The sequence below is a fragment of the Pyrus communis genome, chromosome 2 (assembly GCF_963583255.1).
Source record: "Pyrus communis chromosome 2, drPyrComm1.1, whole genome shotgun sequence".
Lineage (NCBI taxonomy): Eukaryota > Viridiplantae > Streptophyta > Magnoliopsida > Rosales > Rosaceae > Pyrus > Pyrus communis.
In genome coordinates, this window is record NC_084804.1 from 33,370,605 (window position 1) to 33,388,564 (window position 17,960).

At 38.3% G+C, this 17,960-nt stretch overlaps 2 protein-coding genes across 2 annotated transcripts; one reads left to right on the top strand and one right to left on the bottom strand.

Annotated features, from left to right (window-relative positions):
- Positions 1 to 25: 25 nt before the first annotated feature.
- Positions 26 to 12,174, top strand: LOC137725518 (RNA cytidine acetyltransferase 1-like). The gene is made up of 26 exons (XM_068464232.1): positions 26 to 208; positions 454 to 545; positions 649 to 820; positions 914 to 1,036; positions 1,541 to 1,714; positions 1,928 to 2,038; positions 2,134 to 2,267; positions 2,372 to 2,465; positions 2,891 to 2,989; positions 4,132 to 4,268; positions 4,551 to 4,639; positions 4,884 to 5,007; positions 5,125 to 5,212; positions 5,286 to 5,385; positions 5,463 to 5,515; positions 5,718 to 5,894; positions 6,006 to 6,043; positions 8,400 to 8,490; positions 8,874 to 9,053; positions 9,178 to 9,268; positions 9,366 to 9,435; positions 9,507 to 9,654; positions 10,904 to 11,032; positions 11,212 to 11,337; positions 11,577 to 11,642; positions 11,746 to 12,174. Exons 1-26 carry the CDS (start codon positions 104 to 106, stop codon positions 12,004 to 12,006), a joined length of 3,072 nt encoding a protein of 1,023 aa, XP_068320333.1. The 5' UTR covers positions 26 to 103; the 3' UTR covers positions 12,007 to 12,174.
- A 153-nt stretch (positions 12,175 to 12,327) lies between these two features.
- Positions 12,328 to 15,543, bottom strand: LOC137725519 (protein SET DOMAIN GROUP 41). The gene is made up of 5 exons (XM_068464233.1): positions 14,651 to 15,543; positions 14,525 to 14,564; positions 14,315 to 14,415; positions 13,877 to 13,975; positions 12,328 to 13,538 (listed from the first exon to the last, which is right to left on the bottom strand). Exons 1-5 carry the CDS (start codon positions 15,422 to 15,424, stop codon positions 12,507 to 12,509), a joined length of 2,046 nt encoding a protein of 681 aa, XP_068320334.1. The 5' UTR covers positions 15,425 to 15,543; the 3' UTR covers positions 12,328 to 12,506.
- Between the last annotated feature and the right edge of the window lie 2,417 nt (positions 15,544 to 17,960).

Sequence of the window (17,960 nt, forward strand, 5' to 3'; positions counted from 1 at the left end):
CTCTCTCTCACTGGTTCGGCTTAAACCCTGCCCGACGACGACGACAACTGCCCTTTGTTATAAACCCTAAACCCTAATTGCACAGAGAGAGAAGAGAGAGAGAATGAGGAAGAAGGTAGACGAACGAATCCGAACCCTAATAAGCAATGGCGTCAAAAACCGGCACCGCTCCATGTTCGTCATCGTCGGCGACAAGTCCCGTGACCAGGTACTCCTAATTTCTTCTGCCTTTCCTATCCCATTCCCTATTTGCTATTCCTATTCAATTGGAGGAGTTATAACAATGATTTAAATTGAATTGGGTAGAAAATTTACCAGTTTTACTGTTTTTTATTTTCACCTGCAATACTCACTGAGTAACACTAAAAACCTCAAACAAGCTAAGAAATATCATCGAAAATCTATCGAAAACAAACGGAAAATGGCTAATATGGATTGTTATATGGTCTTCAGATTGTGAATCTTCATTATATGCTAAGCAATGAAGTAAAGAAATCGCGCCCGACTGTGTTGTGGTGCTACAAGGACAAGCTCGAGCTCAGCAGGTTGGTTTCTTTTACCTTCCATTCTTCACCTTATTATAAGGCAAGGCGGAATTTAGTTTTTAAAATATATTGATTCGTTGCGTTTGACTATTTGATGATGCAGTCACAAGAAAAAACGTGCTAAGCAAGTAAAAAAGATGATGCAGAGGGGGCTGCTTGATCCCGAGAAGGTTGATCCTTTCTCACTTTTTGTTGAAAGTGGGGGATTGACTTATTGCTTGTACAAGGATTCAGAAAGAGTTCTTGGTAATACCTTTGGAATGTGTATACTTCAGGTAACTTGAAACTTAACCAAATTTTCTGGTTTGGCCGAGACCCCTTGTATAATTGATTTAAGTTTCACGACTAAGTTTGATCTCCTGCATTAGGATTTTGAGGCCTTGACTCCAAATCTACTAGCAAGAACAATAGAGACAGTGGAGGGAGGTGGACTAGTCATATTGTTGCTTCGTTCTCTGACCTCACTCACTAACCTCTACACCATGGTTATGGTATGCATATAATAATATCTCTTTCTCTTACGCACGCACACAATTAATGCTTAGTTTCCAGGCCGGCATGGCTATGCTTATTATATACCGCAAAATCTTGAAAACTAGCCATGTTAAAAGTTTCCCAATTTTTTCGTAATGATGTGCTTGGCTACAAGAAGACTTTTGGTAGATTCAATTGCTTGACTTTCTTTAAGAGAATGCTGCTGAACATATAAGTTTCCCAGTTGGGCCTATGTAGACTAGTTGTTTCTTTTCATGTTCTAGCCCCAAAAAGAAGAAGAAAAAACAACTAGGTTTCCTCATAATATTTGTTCTTCTTGTTGAGGTAGTTTCTAGTTTTACTACATTATGTACTTAGAATGAATATAGAAATAGCCATGCACCACATATTATATTTGATAACAATTCCATTATGTCTTGTTTTATTTGCAACACTGTCTTTCTTGTTCTCTCAAATGCAAAATATCTCCATACAGTCTTATCAGCGCCTCTTGATTTCAGGATGTTCATGATAGGTTTCGAACTGAATCCCATTCTAAGGCAACTGGACGTTTTAACGAGCGTTTCTTATTATCACTTGCGTCATGCAAATCATGTGTAGTAATGGATGATGAGCTGAATATTTTACCAATTTCATCTCATGTGAGGTCAATTACCCCAGTTCCAGTGAAAGAGGTAACCTTTTAGCCTCTTAACTTTTCTGTAGGACGGAACTGATAAATCGAGGAATGCTTTATTTTCGTGCCATCTTATGCAAGATGAAAAAAAGAATAAAAGTAATTTTCCAAGTGTGTGCATACTGAATGGTTATTAGGATACTTTCTAGGAGTTCGTGAAGCTTTGACAACTTTGATAACTTTTTTTCTTGTTTTCTGATCATGATTGAAGGACTCTGAAGGGATATCAGAGACACAAAGGGAACTGAAGGATCTAAAAGAGCAGCTGAGTGATGCCTTTCCTGTTGGCCCTTTAATAAAGAAATGTTGTACGTTGGACCAGGTAGGCACTCTCCGATTTGTATTAGTTTTGAGTTTTTCTATCATATGTGATTTACTAATATGACTCATAGTTTGAGTTGGTAAATGTTTCAACAGGGAAATGCTGTTGCTACATTTCTTGATGCAATCTTGGACAAGACACTCCGAAGTACTGTTGCCTTGCTTGCTGCTCGAGGTCGTGGAAAATCGGCTGCACTTGGTTTGTCAATTTCCGGAGCTATTGCTGCAGGGTAGTATGCCTTTTACAATGTATTAAAATTGTTTTGGTGTATGTGTAGCTGTCTACACTCATATTCATGTACTATGTTTTGACGATACAAATATATCTTCACAGGTATTCAAATATATTTGTAACTGCACCCAGCCCTGAGAACTTAACAACCTTGTTTGAATTTGTTTGCAAGGGTTTTGATCAACTGGACTATAAGGTATGTCGTTTTTTGTATTCCTGCAGGTGGTTCTAATGTGATCTTTAGCTTTCTTGTCAAAAATGTAATTCTAATGTGTTCTTTACGCCTTCTTGTGAGATTTAACTCCCAAATAATCCATGACGATTAGCAAATAACAATATCTTAGAACATACCCACTAATAAACATTTGTGACAAGAGTTGCTAATTGAAAATTGTAGATTCAAATGTTAGATAAATTTTAATTTTTTTCCCGCTAATTTTAATAGCTTTTGCAGTGAAATTGTTTAACTATCAAGATTGTGGTGTTTGAATGTTTTGTTCTGTGAACTACATTTATCTTTCATTAATTGTTATAAGGTCACTCCGTTTTCTTCATTTTTCAATCATGTACTTCGAACAGTGCACTAGTTATTGAGCTTACTGTTGTAAACTATGTGTACAGGAACATATAGATTATGATGTACAGAAAAGTAGCGACCCTTCGTTGAAGAAAGCAACTGTACAGATCAATATATACAAGCAGCACAGACAAACAATTCAGGTAAACTTATGTGCACAGTTGGTTACAATTGAGGTAAAATTATATTGATGAACTCTTAATTTGTGCCCAATATTGATATAAAAATAGGAGTATTTCACTTCCTTGTTGTCAGGATATAATCTGTTTCTATATTAACGTACAGATGGGCCGGTGGGAAGTGTATATATAACTTATTCTTAGTACCAAATCAAGTTAAGATGACTCAGAGAATTCTGAGGTCTTCCCTTTCCTTTTGGATTATTCCGTACCCTGAAAGTTGCTACTATGTCTACTCTCTGCATATATGCCCAGTATTATCCTAGTTGACTCTGAAGCTAGTTACCTTCTATGTTAATTTCAAGCTTTCAACCTTTAAGAATTATAGTGGGGATTTACAAGAGAATTCTTGGGAAAGAATCGGGCATTCTTATGGCTTCTCTCTCTCCAAGCTTTTGGGATCTTTCATTTTATGTAATTTTGTTAGATTGGGGAGTTGCATGGAGGTGAATGTTGAGGCATATGTCAGGGCTGTTTCGTTTTGATGGTGGACTTCCTAGTCCACTAAGTGTTGTATTGTTTTTTAGCTGTTTGATAAAATCTCGTTTTCTATAAAAAATAGCAATAAAGATTTTGTTTAGTCAGTTGATACCAAAATACAAATACATGGAGGAATTGTTACTCATGAAAAGTTGATAACCAAGTTGTAATAGAGAATATTCTTCTATTGGATAGCCGCATCGCAATAGCCATGAGTGTGTTCACCTTTTGCCCATCAAATGTCGTGGGTTTTGTGTATATGCCCTCGTATATGATTAGTGGTTATCTTTGTTTGACTACTCTAAAAATTCCATTGTACTTGTGCCCAAGTGCATCATTTTTGTTATTGGTGTGAGCATATTGAACATAATTTAGATGGTTTGTGATTACTGAAGCTTGCTTCTAAAAGCATGTTCCCGAAACGCCAAACTTTTTGGTCAACCTAATGTGTCTTCCTGGCACTGATCCAGTATGTATGGTTGTATGGTATAGAGGCACTCAACATGCCTGTGAGATTGTGAGGTGGTGTAGACCTTTACACCTCATGTAGCCTAAAAGAAAGAACTTTGTACTGCTCATTGCCTATGGGGCTAGCTGTTTTTGACTTTTGTTACTTGTCCTTGCAGTATATACGGCCACATGAGCATGAAAAGCTTTCCCAAGTTGAACTGTTGGTTGTTGATGAAGCAGCTGCTATTCCACTACCAGTAGTGAAGTCTTTGCTTGGTCCTTATCTGGTCTTCCTTTCATCTACTGTTAATGGGTAAGAGTCATCCATGTTCTTCTTCCTTCATGTCGTGTATTCTTATCATGTGTTCTTTTTGGGTTTTAACAGTCTCAAGAAACATATTTCACTTCACTTTTCACTTTCTGTTACCGGGGGAAGAAAAAACAAAGATCTTTCACTTTTCATGAGCTGTTTCCACTTTTCCTTGACTCATGCTTGATGTCTTTCTATTTATAAGTCAACTCTGAATTCAACTTTTGGTAAAAAAGAATCTAAGTGCAATTTAAATACTAAAGGACATTTATTTTACACTGAAAGCTATGAAGGTACTGGTCGGTCTTTGTCCCTAAAACTTCTACAGCAATTGGAAGAGCAAAGCCAAGTGTCTGCTAAAGGGCCTACATCTGGTATGCTTATCCTTCATTGACTGTGTTTTGTATTCTCATCTTGACATAACTCTTGAATGGGGTTGGATCAAAATTCCCCTTTCCCCCCAAAACTTGAATTTATTTTCAAAATTCTCTCTTAACATTATTGTTTCTGAAATACTTGAACTGTTGGCGCTTGCGAGTGAGCAATGTATAATTTGTTAAAAACTATTTTGTGATATTTGGACATAATTTTCTGAATTGATAATGTCCCTGATTGTAGGTCGTCTTTTCAAAAAGATAGAATTGAAAGAATCTATCAGATATGCTTCTGGTGATCCGATTGAATCCTGGCTTCATGGTTTACTTTGCTTGGATATCACAAATTATATCCCTAAACTTAACGGGTAAAAACATTTGCTTAGACAGTCAGAACCGAGGAAGATGTAACCATCTCCATTATAACCCTTACCTTTACTAATGATCTCTCTCTCTCTCTCTCTTATCTCCCTCTTGGCGACTAGGTTACCTGCACCCAGTGAGTGTGATCTGTACTACGTTAACCGTGATACACTTTTTTCATATCATAAAGATAGCGAGTTGTTCTTACAGGTAATTACAAGTAATGTCAGACTAGTGATTCTCATTTTCATATTAATGAACTTACATATTCTAATACTTGCAGCGGATGATGGCTCTATATGTTGCCTCCCACTACAAAAATTCTCCAAATGATTTGCAACTAATGGCTGATGCCCCGGCTCACCACTTGTTTGTGCTACTTGGTATATATGCTACGTTAGAACTCGTCTTTCTTTTTTTGCCGCTATTTGGCTGGACTTTTTATAATTTGCACGTGCAGGCCCTGTTGATGAGTCAAAAAATCAGCTTCCTGATATTTTGTGTGTCATTCAGGTTTGATTGTCTTCCCCTAGTTCAGGACTATTATTTCTTTTAGTTATTTAACGCATACCCAAAATTTTATTAGTTTTTTATTTATAATTTTACCTTGTGTGAAATAGCAATAAAGGACAACACTTTAAACATGTACTTCATCTTCTATAAAACACTAATTCTTTGATGCTCAACATTTTATGTGTTATCATTTTGTTCTTAGGTCTGCCTTGAGGGAAAGATCTCTCGTGAATCTGCAATGAAAAGTTTAAGCGATGGTCATCAGCCATCTGGTGACCAGATACCATGGAAATTCTGTGAGCAATTTCAGGACACGGTTTTTCCCAGTCTTTCAGGTGCTCGGATTGTACGAATTGCTACACATCCAAGTGCCATGAAGGTATTCTCTCATCATGGTTTCCAAAGCAATATGTACAACCAGGATTTTGTTGAAATGGTAATCTACAACCAGGGATCTGTTGAAATGGTAATTTATTTTTCTTTGTTGTAGATTGGATATGGATCACAAGCAGTGGAACTATTGACAAGGTATGCTCCTCCTTGAGTTATTGCCCACCTAAACGTTTTTGTAGATCACATACATGATCTCAATGTGTATGTGGAATCGTGGATGCCTAAGGTGTTGAGAGAGATTGATGGAGTGATTCTTTTAGCCCCATATTGCTACACTTTGAATGAAAAGCAATCATGCATATGCATCCTGGTGCGGGTTCAATACCCACCGATTCCCCTCCCCCTAACAACTAAACTTTTAACCCACTAACGCCATTGTTTGTAAAACAAAAAAAATCATGCATATGCACCCTGGTGCGGGTTCGATACCCACCAATTCCCCTTCCCCTAACAACTAAACTTTTAACCCACTAACGCCATTGTTTGTAAAACAAAAAAAATCATGCATATGCACCCTGGTGCGGGTTCGATACCCACCAATTCCCCTTCCCCTAACAACTAAACTTTTAACCCACTAACGCCATTGTTTGTGTAAAAAAAAAAAAAAAAAAAAAAAAAAAAAAAAAAAAAAAGAAGGTGAAAAGATTGAAGATTATATGTCTGAAGCAATGCTTCAAATGATTTCTAAAATGAATGAAAAACAATCATGCATCTGCACCCTGGCTCGGGCACATAAAGTCGCAACTCGAAATGTGAGTCTCATGCTTTCAGTTCACTTGGCTTGAAAGCTAAAGAACATAGACCATGTGGGTGCTGAAGAGATGATCATTTGATTTCAGTTTTGATATACAGATGACTTTCTCACAATACAACTCTCGATTTATATGATGGTAGTTCGAGAAATAAGTGCAAAAGAGATAGAGGATTATTAGTGATACCATATTAAAATACGGTCATGTTGGGGGTTTTCATCTTAGTTTGGGTTACATTTCTAAGAGTTACGAAAAATTCAGCAAAGCAAAGCATTTTCTAAAGGAAAGGAGGAGAAGTTGTCCATTACAAAGAAAAGAAGTACAACTAAAACTTACTTCAGAAAAGTTACAGTGAAATTATAACCCCACTCATCTGGAGGAAACCGCAGGCATCTTCCCAAATTGCTTTGGCAATAAATCCACAAACACATGGAATTCGATATCTCAAATAAAACTCACCTCATCCGTATTTATCTTGAGAAACTCTTTAGCTTATTTCAATCTCCCAACAATGGCCAAGAGTCTGCAGTGCCAACAGTTGAGTTTAAACCTGTATGTTTAAATGAAGATTGGATATTTCCTTAGTAATTGAAATTTCCAACAGAGAAAAACCACTAACAAACTTAACTAGCAGCACTTTAGGATATAATCCAAAGATAGAGCATTTTAGGATAATAATCCAAAGATAGATCCTCGTTGTTGACTGCACAAATTAATGTGGGGTCCTAACTTTTTAGATAGGTCTCACTGATTCTGACCTTGTATCCTATTTGGTCCTAGATTTTTTCTTGAACTTACTTTAGTTGGTTTATCTCTCAATTCAACCCATGCATATCTGTTATCCCTTTGTGCTCATAAGCCCATGTACTTTTTACTGCAAATGTTGTTGGGGACACAGATATAAGGAGTGGCTGATGTGTACATTCTGGGGACACCTCTGGTATGTATCATGTGCTATGTGGGTGACATTGGATTGCTATTGTTGGGGATCCAGATATAAGGAATGTGTGTGATATGTGGGATGCATTGCTCTTGTATCAATGTAACTCATAAGTACTTCATTATTGAGATAAAAGTGTTTTGACATGAAAATTTCACTGAATCTCTTCCGTTCTAAAAGTTGATGCTTCACATTTATGTTTTTATTGTTGGGTTTTTTCTAGCCCATGATAAGTTGTCCTAAGTCTATAAGGAATTATAGTCTTAGAGGATTAAATTGTTTTCCCAATTGGAGTTGTTTTCCCAATTGGAGTTAGTTTCTCAATTAAAGAAGGATTCATAACTAGATTCCAATTAGGATTAGTAATCCTTATTGAAGAAGACCTTTATTATGTCTATATAAAGGAGCTATTGTACTAGTTTTGAGGGGGGAGCAAAACAATAAATTGTATACCACTCTAGGGATTAGAGTGAGAGAATATTGTAAAGTGTGTGTGAGAGAAAAGAAAAGAGATAGTGTATTTCTTGCTCTTGTTCTTTTAGGTTTTTCGTCAAGTCCTAGTTCTAGAGATTTGGCAAGATTATTGGTTGTACTCATTATTGATATAGTGAAAGATTGTTGTTGCTGTCCCGTGGATGTAAGCACATACTGCCGAACCACGTAAATTCTTGGTGTTATTTATCTTGGTTATTTGTTTTCGATTTCCAGAGTTTGTTCTTGTTTTTCCCATTCTTAAAACGTGATATTCTCAACATTTATATTTGAAAAAAATGGGTGTTAAGGGTTTATTTCTCCTCAGGTACTACGAAGGACAGTTTGCTCCTATTTCTGAACTGGACGTTGAAGATGTTGAGACTCCCCCACTCAGAGTCACAGAAGCTGCTGAGAAGGTGAACTACAATCACCAAGCTTAGTTTTTTTTTTATAAATATTTTTAATTAATAGGTTGGAGAACTGCTTATATGAGACTATTCTATGTATTATTATTGTAATTGGAGGACATTTTTATAAGTCATAGGTTTCTGGTCAATGTAATTCTTGTTCTGTCGAAGTGTTTGAGTTGGTTAAACTTCATTCTGGTGATTGTAGAACAATTTCTGTGTTTGAATATCATTTGACAAACTTTTGTGAATGATCATTTGTTGTGTTAATTTTAATCATAATGACATCGAAGTATATCATGTATTGGTTTGTTTGTTTGGTATTAATCAACCTGCCGCCTGTGCCTTGATATTGTTTGTCAGAATGATACCTATGTCTATTTTATTTATAGGTTTCATTGCTGGAAGAAAGTATAAAACCTAGAACAGATCTTCCTCATTTGCTCGTTCATCTTCGTGAAAGGCGACCAGAGAAGCTCCATTATATTGGTGTCTCCTTTGGGCTTACCTTGGACCTTTTCAGATTTTGGTGGAAACATAAGTTTGCTCCATTCTATATTGGACATATTCCAGTTAAGATGGATTCCCCTCTCCAAACTGAATCCTTTTTTCCGTTAACTGTTTTATGAATATTATCATTTGTGAATGAAGGACTGATTAAACAATAATTTTTCATTTTTCTTTTCAATGTAATAGAGTGCTGTGACCGGGGAGCATACGTGTATGGTCCTCAAATCTTTGAAGAATGATGAACTTGAAACCAGTGATTTTCGTCCATTCTACCTAGGTGGGCCCATTTTTCTTTGGAGAACCTTTGTTCTATTTAAATTTATGCAGATTTTTTGTATTTCAGTACACAGCTTGATTATTTGTTGGCTACCTAGATTTCAGGAGAAGATTTTTGAGACTATTGGGTTATAGTTTTCGTACAATGGATTATAGGCTCGCTATGAGGTACTATTAAAAGTTCCCCTTCTGATAAATGCTTATTGTTCAAGTGCTCCTACTAACTAATAATTGTCCAGCATCTTAGATCCTAAGATCAATTACAAGGATGTAGAACCGAAATCATCTACTGCAGATGGATTCTTACGGTCTATCACAGACTTACTTTCGCCTTATGATATGAAGCGACTGGAGGCCTACACCAGCAGTCTTGCTGACTTTCATATGGTAAGTTCTCTGAACAATGGTTGATTGCCAACTTGCCCTGTCACAGTGCTATGTTGCACTGTTTTGGGATTTTTTTGTCTTAGGATCACTAATTGATTCCATGCTTTCATATTAAAAATAGAAGTAATGTTTGCATTACAGAACAAGATATACTTCCCTTAGAATAAAAAAAGATATTTGCGTTATAAGACAAAATATACTTTCCTTTAGAAAAAGAAAGTAATATTGCATTACAAAAGAAAAATTGTATTCCTTTGTGAGAGAATTATCATCTCAGTGTGGCAATATGATTATGTGATTGTGATACAATTTTTAATTGACAGTGCTGAAATATTTGTTTTCCTACCGTGGACAATCTGATACCATGATTGTAAACATAAATTACTCTTGCAATGTTTTATGAATGAAAACCGAAATAACTAGTTATAGTAGGCATGAAAGGGCTAAATGAAATATGTTCTTTTTATACATATGTTTTTTTTTAATACATATGTTTCTAAAGCACTTCCCTAAGTTTCAATTTTTGAAAGATACGAGGATAATCTTTTTCAAAAGTGAACTATTAGGACATTGTGTGTTTAGTTATTTATCTAATTATATGTACATATCTGTTCAGTTAGAACATAAAAAGTTCAAAATTGCTTGTTTGAGAAGGGGAATTTGTGTACTTTACAAGTAATTTGTGTTGGAGGATTCTGTGGCTGATGTTTCATCCTGTGCTCTGTGTTACATGAAAAGATGAAATAATTTCTTTAAAAGATGAAATCAACAACGATTAGGCTATTAGACCCCTTCTTTTCCCCTCCCAGCCAATCCCACCCCGTTGTGCGTATGCCCCTGAGGGAGGTGAACCCATTTGTTGTGCGCTTCTCAGGAAGGTGCAGTGCATCCTGTTCAATGGCCATGTTGTCCATTTTTGTTGATTATGGTTTGAGTGGATTATCTGCTTCCTTCTGTTTTTTGGGAAAAGCCGCCAGTTTGAATTTGTCAAGATGTTCTTCCTCCTGTTAGGCATATAGATAATAGTGGGGAGGAGGGATCCGAGGGCTTACTGCATTTTCATTCTTAACCAACAGACCTTACTTTCTTCAAATTACCCGAGAATTGTTTTTAAAATTACAGTTTAAACCCTGGGGTCCATTTGAAATTGAAAGGAAGTGTTATATTCTAAACTGCGGTCCTCTTGTACTCTAGTTATCGTTTGTTTATAACTTTACACGTATGTTAAAGTTATGTTTTTGTTTTACAGATTTTGGATCTTGTTCCAACGCTTTCACATCTGTATTTCCAAGAGAAACTTCCGGTGACATTGACAGGTGCCCAGGCTTCCATATTGCTCTGCATTGGCTTACAGAATCAAGATATCTCCTATATTGAGGTTTGTTTCTCTACTTGTTGCTCATATGGTTTGCTTGGCTATACCAGTCACATAGATGCGATGCGAGCACGCAATCAAACCCACTTGCAAAGACAAAACACTCTACTTGGTGGCGTCATTTCTGCTCTTTATTTCATTCTTATCAGGTGTAGATTTTTACTTACATTCACGTTTTCCAGGGGTTGATGAAACTGGAAAGGCAGCAAATATTGTCTCTGTTTATAAAAGTTATGAAAAAGTTTCACAAATATCTATACGCTATTGCATCTGAGGGCCTTGGGTCAACCTTGCCTAAACCAAAAGAAGTAAGTTCAGCAAAGCAGTAACCGTTTTTTTTTTTTTTTTTTTCTTATGGAAAGGACATGATATGTTGGTGGTTTCCATCTCTTTCTAATAATTTCACGGCGTATGATGCATTATGATTCTAGTAGGCTTAAACATCGTCTATCACATTATAACTGTGCGTGCGTGCGTGTATGTATGCTACTGTGCTTTTCTTCTGCCTATGTTGTAACTCAAGTCTGATTCGGAAATTTTGGTTCAGACTCTCTTGGAACCTCACAAAATCTCCGTTGATGATGATCTCAATGATGCTGCAAGAAAAGTTGAGGTACGCTTTATTCCTTCCTTGCCTTCCGTGTTACCTGAACTGGCTCTCTCTTTCCCGCGTTCTGAATTCCGAGAGTTGGGCTGACTTGACTACGCAAATACAGGATGGGATGAGATCCAACTCGGCGGGGTCATTAGATCCCAAGTTGCTTCAACAGTACGCGATTGGGGACAGAGACGCAGACTTTGAGAATGCATTACAGAATGGCGGTGCAAAGTTACCGGCTGGTGGTCTTGTTAGCGTGAAATCAAGTAGAAACAAAATGGATAAAGGAAAACAGAGGGAGAATCACAAGAGTGGGGAAAAGCGACGTAAAAATGAGCATGGCTCCAACTCAAAGTCCAACAAAAAGAAGAAACATTGACATTAGCAACGGTCTTGTATGCATCTATTGTAACATTCAGTAGGGCATCGCTTTAAGTATCCAACTGTTATAACATTCTTACGATGTATTTTTGACACAAACACAAACAGAAACAGGGATGCATCAGGACATGACAATTTTGGTTCTTTAATTCGATTGTGGTTTCAATTTCGTGTTTCAGTTTCCAAATCGAATCCAATTGTGATTTCAATTTTGGTTCTTTAATTTGATTGAACCGAAATGATATATGAAACAGCTATAGCGGATTATTCTATTTTGAGACCCACTATAGTCTATCAAATTGAATCCGTTGATACAAACTCCTGAGATGTGTGCCTGATTCCTTGGGGCATCATGCAAGACGAATAGAGTTGGAGGTGAAAAATCACAAGCAGAGAAGACGATATATGCAACCAACGTTTTTAACAGATTCTTAATGAGTATAATAACACAGCAATTAACATCAAAACAAGAATAATTTAACTTCTAAGATCTCAAACTCAATTTGGTTCATGACAAGGATTCAATATCCCTTCCATATCTAAAATATTACGAACATAACAGGTCAAATGGGAATTACCATAACATATGCTCGCTAGATATCCTCCATATAGTAAGCAATGGACACCGAGCTTAAAAATACATATCCGTACCTGGTCTGTGTATCCCTCTGCTTCGCTTCCAGAAATGCTTCTCTCAGTCCCACAAGAACCCGCTTTAGTGCCACTAGACCGAATCAGAACTTCCCCTACACCGGAATATTTTGTGGCACCAAGCCAACTGAAATCGATAGGACTCTTAATCACTCTAAGGTACTGGCAACTGAGAGCCAAAATATTCCAAACATTCTGTGTAAAATTAGAGACGCAATCAATGAATTCACTTGAGACATCGTCAAAATCTGCATGTCGAACTTGACCATAGAATAAACAAGCTTCAAATTTTTCTATCAATGAGCATTTTGGACATCTATATCTTGCAGTGGAACATGGATTTGACACAGGCAGATCCCGGTGGACAAACTCACTCCAGAATGAGCTTCTAGCAAGAGTTAACAATGACTCCCCTGCGCTTGTCCAGAAATTTGCAACAGATACAATTAGAGACGATTCAGAGTGGAACAGATGGTGAGTTGCACCAGCAAGTAGCAAGGAGTATGCTGCACCAGTCCTGCTTAAGTTCAAAGCTTTTAACAGATGATCATCCATTTTAGAAGATAAAGCTATCATGTCAGTTGCACGGATTTTATACGCTGAAGCCAGTGTTGTGTAGGCATTTAGGGAGAGGTAGTTTAATGGGTGCAAGCAGTATCTCAGCTGCGATGTCTCTCCATTGCAATCTAATTGCATATCAGAGAGTCCTTGTGTGAACGCATGCTCAAGCCTCTCACAAGAAGATTCAGGATCGCCAATTGACAGGTAGTCGTCAATAGCATCATCAAAGTAAACACTCAACAATTGCGTTGCCTTATCTCTATCAAAGCTTATTTCTAAACTCAAACTGGAGGAGCTGGAATTGACTGCAAATATTTCCTGGAGTTTTGAAGCCGAAGGTTAATGATTATTCAAAAAACACCAATAAGAACATTAGCTACATCCTAGGAAATAAAGTTGACTGCCAGAGAGAAGAAAAATGGTTAGGAGGTAATTCACGTTCAAGTTGAAAAAGACCTTTTGTTCAAAGTGAAAGGCAAACTATATACAGGGGGGATACAAAAACAAGAATCTAGAAGTACAAATATCCTAGTGCAGTTATAATTTCTGTAAAATCAATAGTATAAAGATATTAGGGAATAACTCCAAACAGACTTAAGAATCAGTATTTAATTGAGAATATCAAGGAAAAAAAAAAAGTTTTCATGAATTACCACCTCCAAAGCTTGATCAACGTAGGTTAGGGGTGATGCACTACATCGTGTACAAGAGCAGATAAACCGATACCTTGACCATAGCTCTGACTGCCTCATTGCCTGGAGGTGCTCATGAGAAGAAAAGAAAATGTGACGTTAAAAGAAAGCGATTAAAATATAACATCAACATTAAAATTGGAAATAAGTAAAAGAAAAGTCAAATGGGGCAAGATTTAGCTAATCCCTAAAGTGGAAAGAAGTCGGATTGCCTTGCATTGTCTCATCAAGTTTAGTTTCCTAAGACAGGGACAATAAGCATAAAATGACACTAGCAAATTCTCATCTCACAGTCATCGACACATCGCTCAGTTAACTTGACAAAACAGATGTGGATTATATGAATTCAAAATTCCAATCATTGATCCATGGATAATGTGTATTTAGATAAAATGCAGATACCTTTGGCTGCAACAAATCAGTATAAGTAACAGTCACTTCTTCGCCTTTCTTGATTCTCTTGATGCTCCTAACCGTCACTCTTGGACCATAACCTCGGCATTCTACATTCATAATATAGACGAATGGTTCAATAATACTGGTAAATTTGGTGTTCTAATTCAAAAAAACAAAAACCGAAAAGAAGCACAAAAACTTAAAAAACCACAACACCTTTTGCTAACACATTATTGCTACAAACACCATTCTCAATCTGCAACAAATATCCATCTCACAACTCTGAATTTCAATCTTATTCCACTATAAATTAAACAAACGGTGCAAATTTGCAGGGATTACTTGTGTGGCAGGACTGGAGGAGCGGCCGAAGGGGACAATGCGCAGCAGCGGCGTTTCGGGCCAACAAGGTGGTGTTGGCGGTGTCATCAAAGAAAAGCGGTAGCAAGCATTCGGGGTGCAGCCGTGATTGATCCAGCAGAAGCTGGGACCGTAGACGGAAATTCCAAGGGTGCGCCCGGTCTTATCCTGCACCTCCACGGCGTTCGTTAGCACCAATGACAGCACGGCCTCCTCCAAAACGGCGTCGTGCGGAGCAACGTCGGCAATAGTCGCATCGATAGAGAAATTCGGAGATTCATCCCGCATCTTCCTGGCGAGGAACATGGCTCTGGCGCCGTCGCGAACCCTATGGTCGTGGTGGTGGAGGAGTTTGTGGTGATTCGTCAGTAGGCCGGCGATGCGGGGGTAGGGGGAGGTGGCGGGAAGGGATTGGAGGAGGCGAAGGGCGGCGCGGAGGTCGGAGGAGTCGCCGTTGGGATAGGCGGAGGGGTGGGATTGGAGAAGCAGGAGAAGGTAGGGCTCGGCGCTGGAGACGTGGAGGGGGGAATCGGCGGAGGAGCAGAGGGAGGAGCAGTAGTAGGATGAGGGAGTGTTGGGAAAGGTAGGGGTAAAGAGGGGAGGGAAGGGTTGGGGAGGGAGGGGGAAGAAGCAGGAAGAGCAGTGAGATGAGAGGAGGGAGTGGTGGAGAGCGGAAGAAAGCGGAGGGAGCGGCGGCGTTATGTCTTGTCCCATCTCTATTTCTTCCCCGGCCCTCATCTCCATCTCCACCTCCATCTCCGTCACGGCGCTTTTGGTTCAACTCGTCAAAAGTTTTACACCATCTCCATCTTCCATCTCCGTCACGGCGCTTTTGGTTCAACTCGTCAAAAGTTTTACACCATCTCCATCTTCCATCTCCGTCACGGCGCTTTCGGTAACTTCACAAAAGCTACTTCACAATATTTGAATTAAATTACTAAAAAATTCAAAGAAGTTTTAACGAAAAAACCTTACTGTTTATTTCAACAAAAAATTATATTTTTATACTAAAAAGTTAATTTTCATACAGTTTACTTTACTCTTTATTTTATCATTATTATTTAAATTTAAAGTTTTCAAATTTTTTTCATTAATTTTCCTTTAATGCATAAATCATAAATACTCCCATGACAATAAAATAAAAACATGTCTAAATTTTTTTTTTTATTTAATAAAATGCCAGTTCTTCCATTTAAACAAAAAAAAATAAAAAATAAAAAATTACCCAACAGAAAACTACATGAGGAGCTTGACACAGAAATAGCAGCTAGCTAGGCAGATCTCCAATTTCCGATTTCCAAGCAATGCTGCTGCAGACCATACCTTCAACGTGCTTGATGGAGAATGATGTTACCCCTAAGAACCTCACCTGTTTCCAAAGGCAAAGAGCAAACGTTGACCCAAAGAAACGAAAAGCAAAACGATACAAGATTAAACACGAGAAACCCTCACCAACTCCATAAACATTTCGTTACTGTCTCGTGTCGCTAACAAACAAGAATTGGAAAACTGAATTTCAATTTGTGTTTGGAAAACAACAAGCTCAATCAACACACAGGCCGTTTTGCATGCTCGCTGTAAGTAGTTCCAGTAAGACCCAATACGAGTTGCAATGCAGGGTCTAGATTGACTTAAATCGCAAACAATGCAGTCGAACTTGTTCCTCAAGTGAAAGTGTGTGCACAGGAAATACATTGACCAATGCTTTAGCTCTTATCCCTAGTATTGCAGCCAATTAACTAGGAAAGACTACCAACAAAGATTACTATTATATAAAATAAAGGAGGAAGTGCCGATTTAGTCCCTGAACTAATTGCCGAACTCTATTTACAATTCTCGAATGCCTAAGAACAAAGCTTTGATTTTCTTGATATATAGCACAACGGCGCTAGCCCTTGTCCTCAACATATCCATACACGAGCCCTAGTAACTAATCATAGACATCAAACATAGATGAAAGTTTCGAAATGATTAGTCCTAAAATGTAAAAATGCATATAATGCCATAGGGAGCCGATAGGCCACCCTTTCATTTGTTGTTCAAAGATGATGATGCTTCAATTGGATTGCAGCTGACGTTATACTTGAATGACAACAAAAGCTTGACAATACTTGCTTGTTGGGTTTTTATGCAGCTAGTACAGTTACAAGTTAAGGCCGCACGCAGGAGAAAGCAAATACAAATAATGGGATAGAATTGGAAAGTTTACCTTACCGAAGAAACTTACAGGGCAAAGCAACCAAGCACGGCTGCGTGAGCAGTCTCAAAAGATTCTCCGCACCAATTGTATTCAAAGATGCGAGGGGAGAGGATGTCGGCTTTGAAGGAGGAGAAATCGAATGATCTTTTGGAATCGCAGCCGCTATCATTATAATTATAATCATCACCATCATCAGCAGCAGCATTAGTGAGGGTGGTACTTTGTTTGGAGAAGGAAAACTCAAAAGTTTGAATAAGAAGACGCACCTTCCAAAGACAAATTTTTTTTGGGTGAGAGATGGGATTGGAAAGAACAAAGCAGAATTTTGAACCTCTAGATGAGCAAAGCTATAAGTGCGCATCGCCCCCAAAATCCTCTCGGCAACCTTGGTTCCAGAATTTGGATGGGCTTAATCCAAGTTCCGGAGTCATTGGAATCGGTATTGGACGGTTGACAGGCTACTACACCCCAATTAGAACCAGAAGCATTAGAAACGCCGTGGTGGTCGGCTTAATAATCATCATAGTAATGATAGTTATGTTCCCAGGAAGCTAGTGAAGGCTTGTATACTAGGTGCGAAAGCGTAGGTGAACATTAGCTGACCATCAAGGAGGACTAAAGCCGTGCCATGGGAAGGAAGACGAGGATGAGGGAGCCGTCTCCATGGTAGAGCGGGTTCAGCAACGTCGAACCAGAATAGCGGACTTTCTGGGACGGAGACCATAATCTTGGTGCCAACAACTGCATAAGTAAAGAAAGGACGAAGCCATCTGCTTCCGACAAGGGGATGATCCGGAAGCGGATTCCAACACTTGTTTCGAGAGTCGAATACCTCGGAAGCAGAAGAAGCAATGAGGGATGCAGGAGAGCCGGCAAGAGCGTAGAGATCGCCGTTGATGTCAACCAGAAAGGGACATGTTTTCCCTTGCATGAACTCCCCGAGGGGGCTTATTTCGCGCTTATTGCTAGGATTAGAGTCCTTAGTGTCAAATACATATACTTGTTTACTCGGATTTTCTGCGAATGGGGCTCCTATGCCACTCAGTGGATTGTCTGGGGTTGGGGACGGCATGCCACCGGCGAAGAGAATTT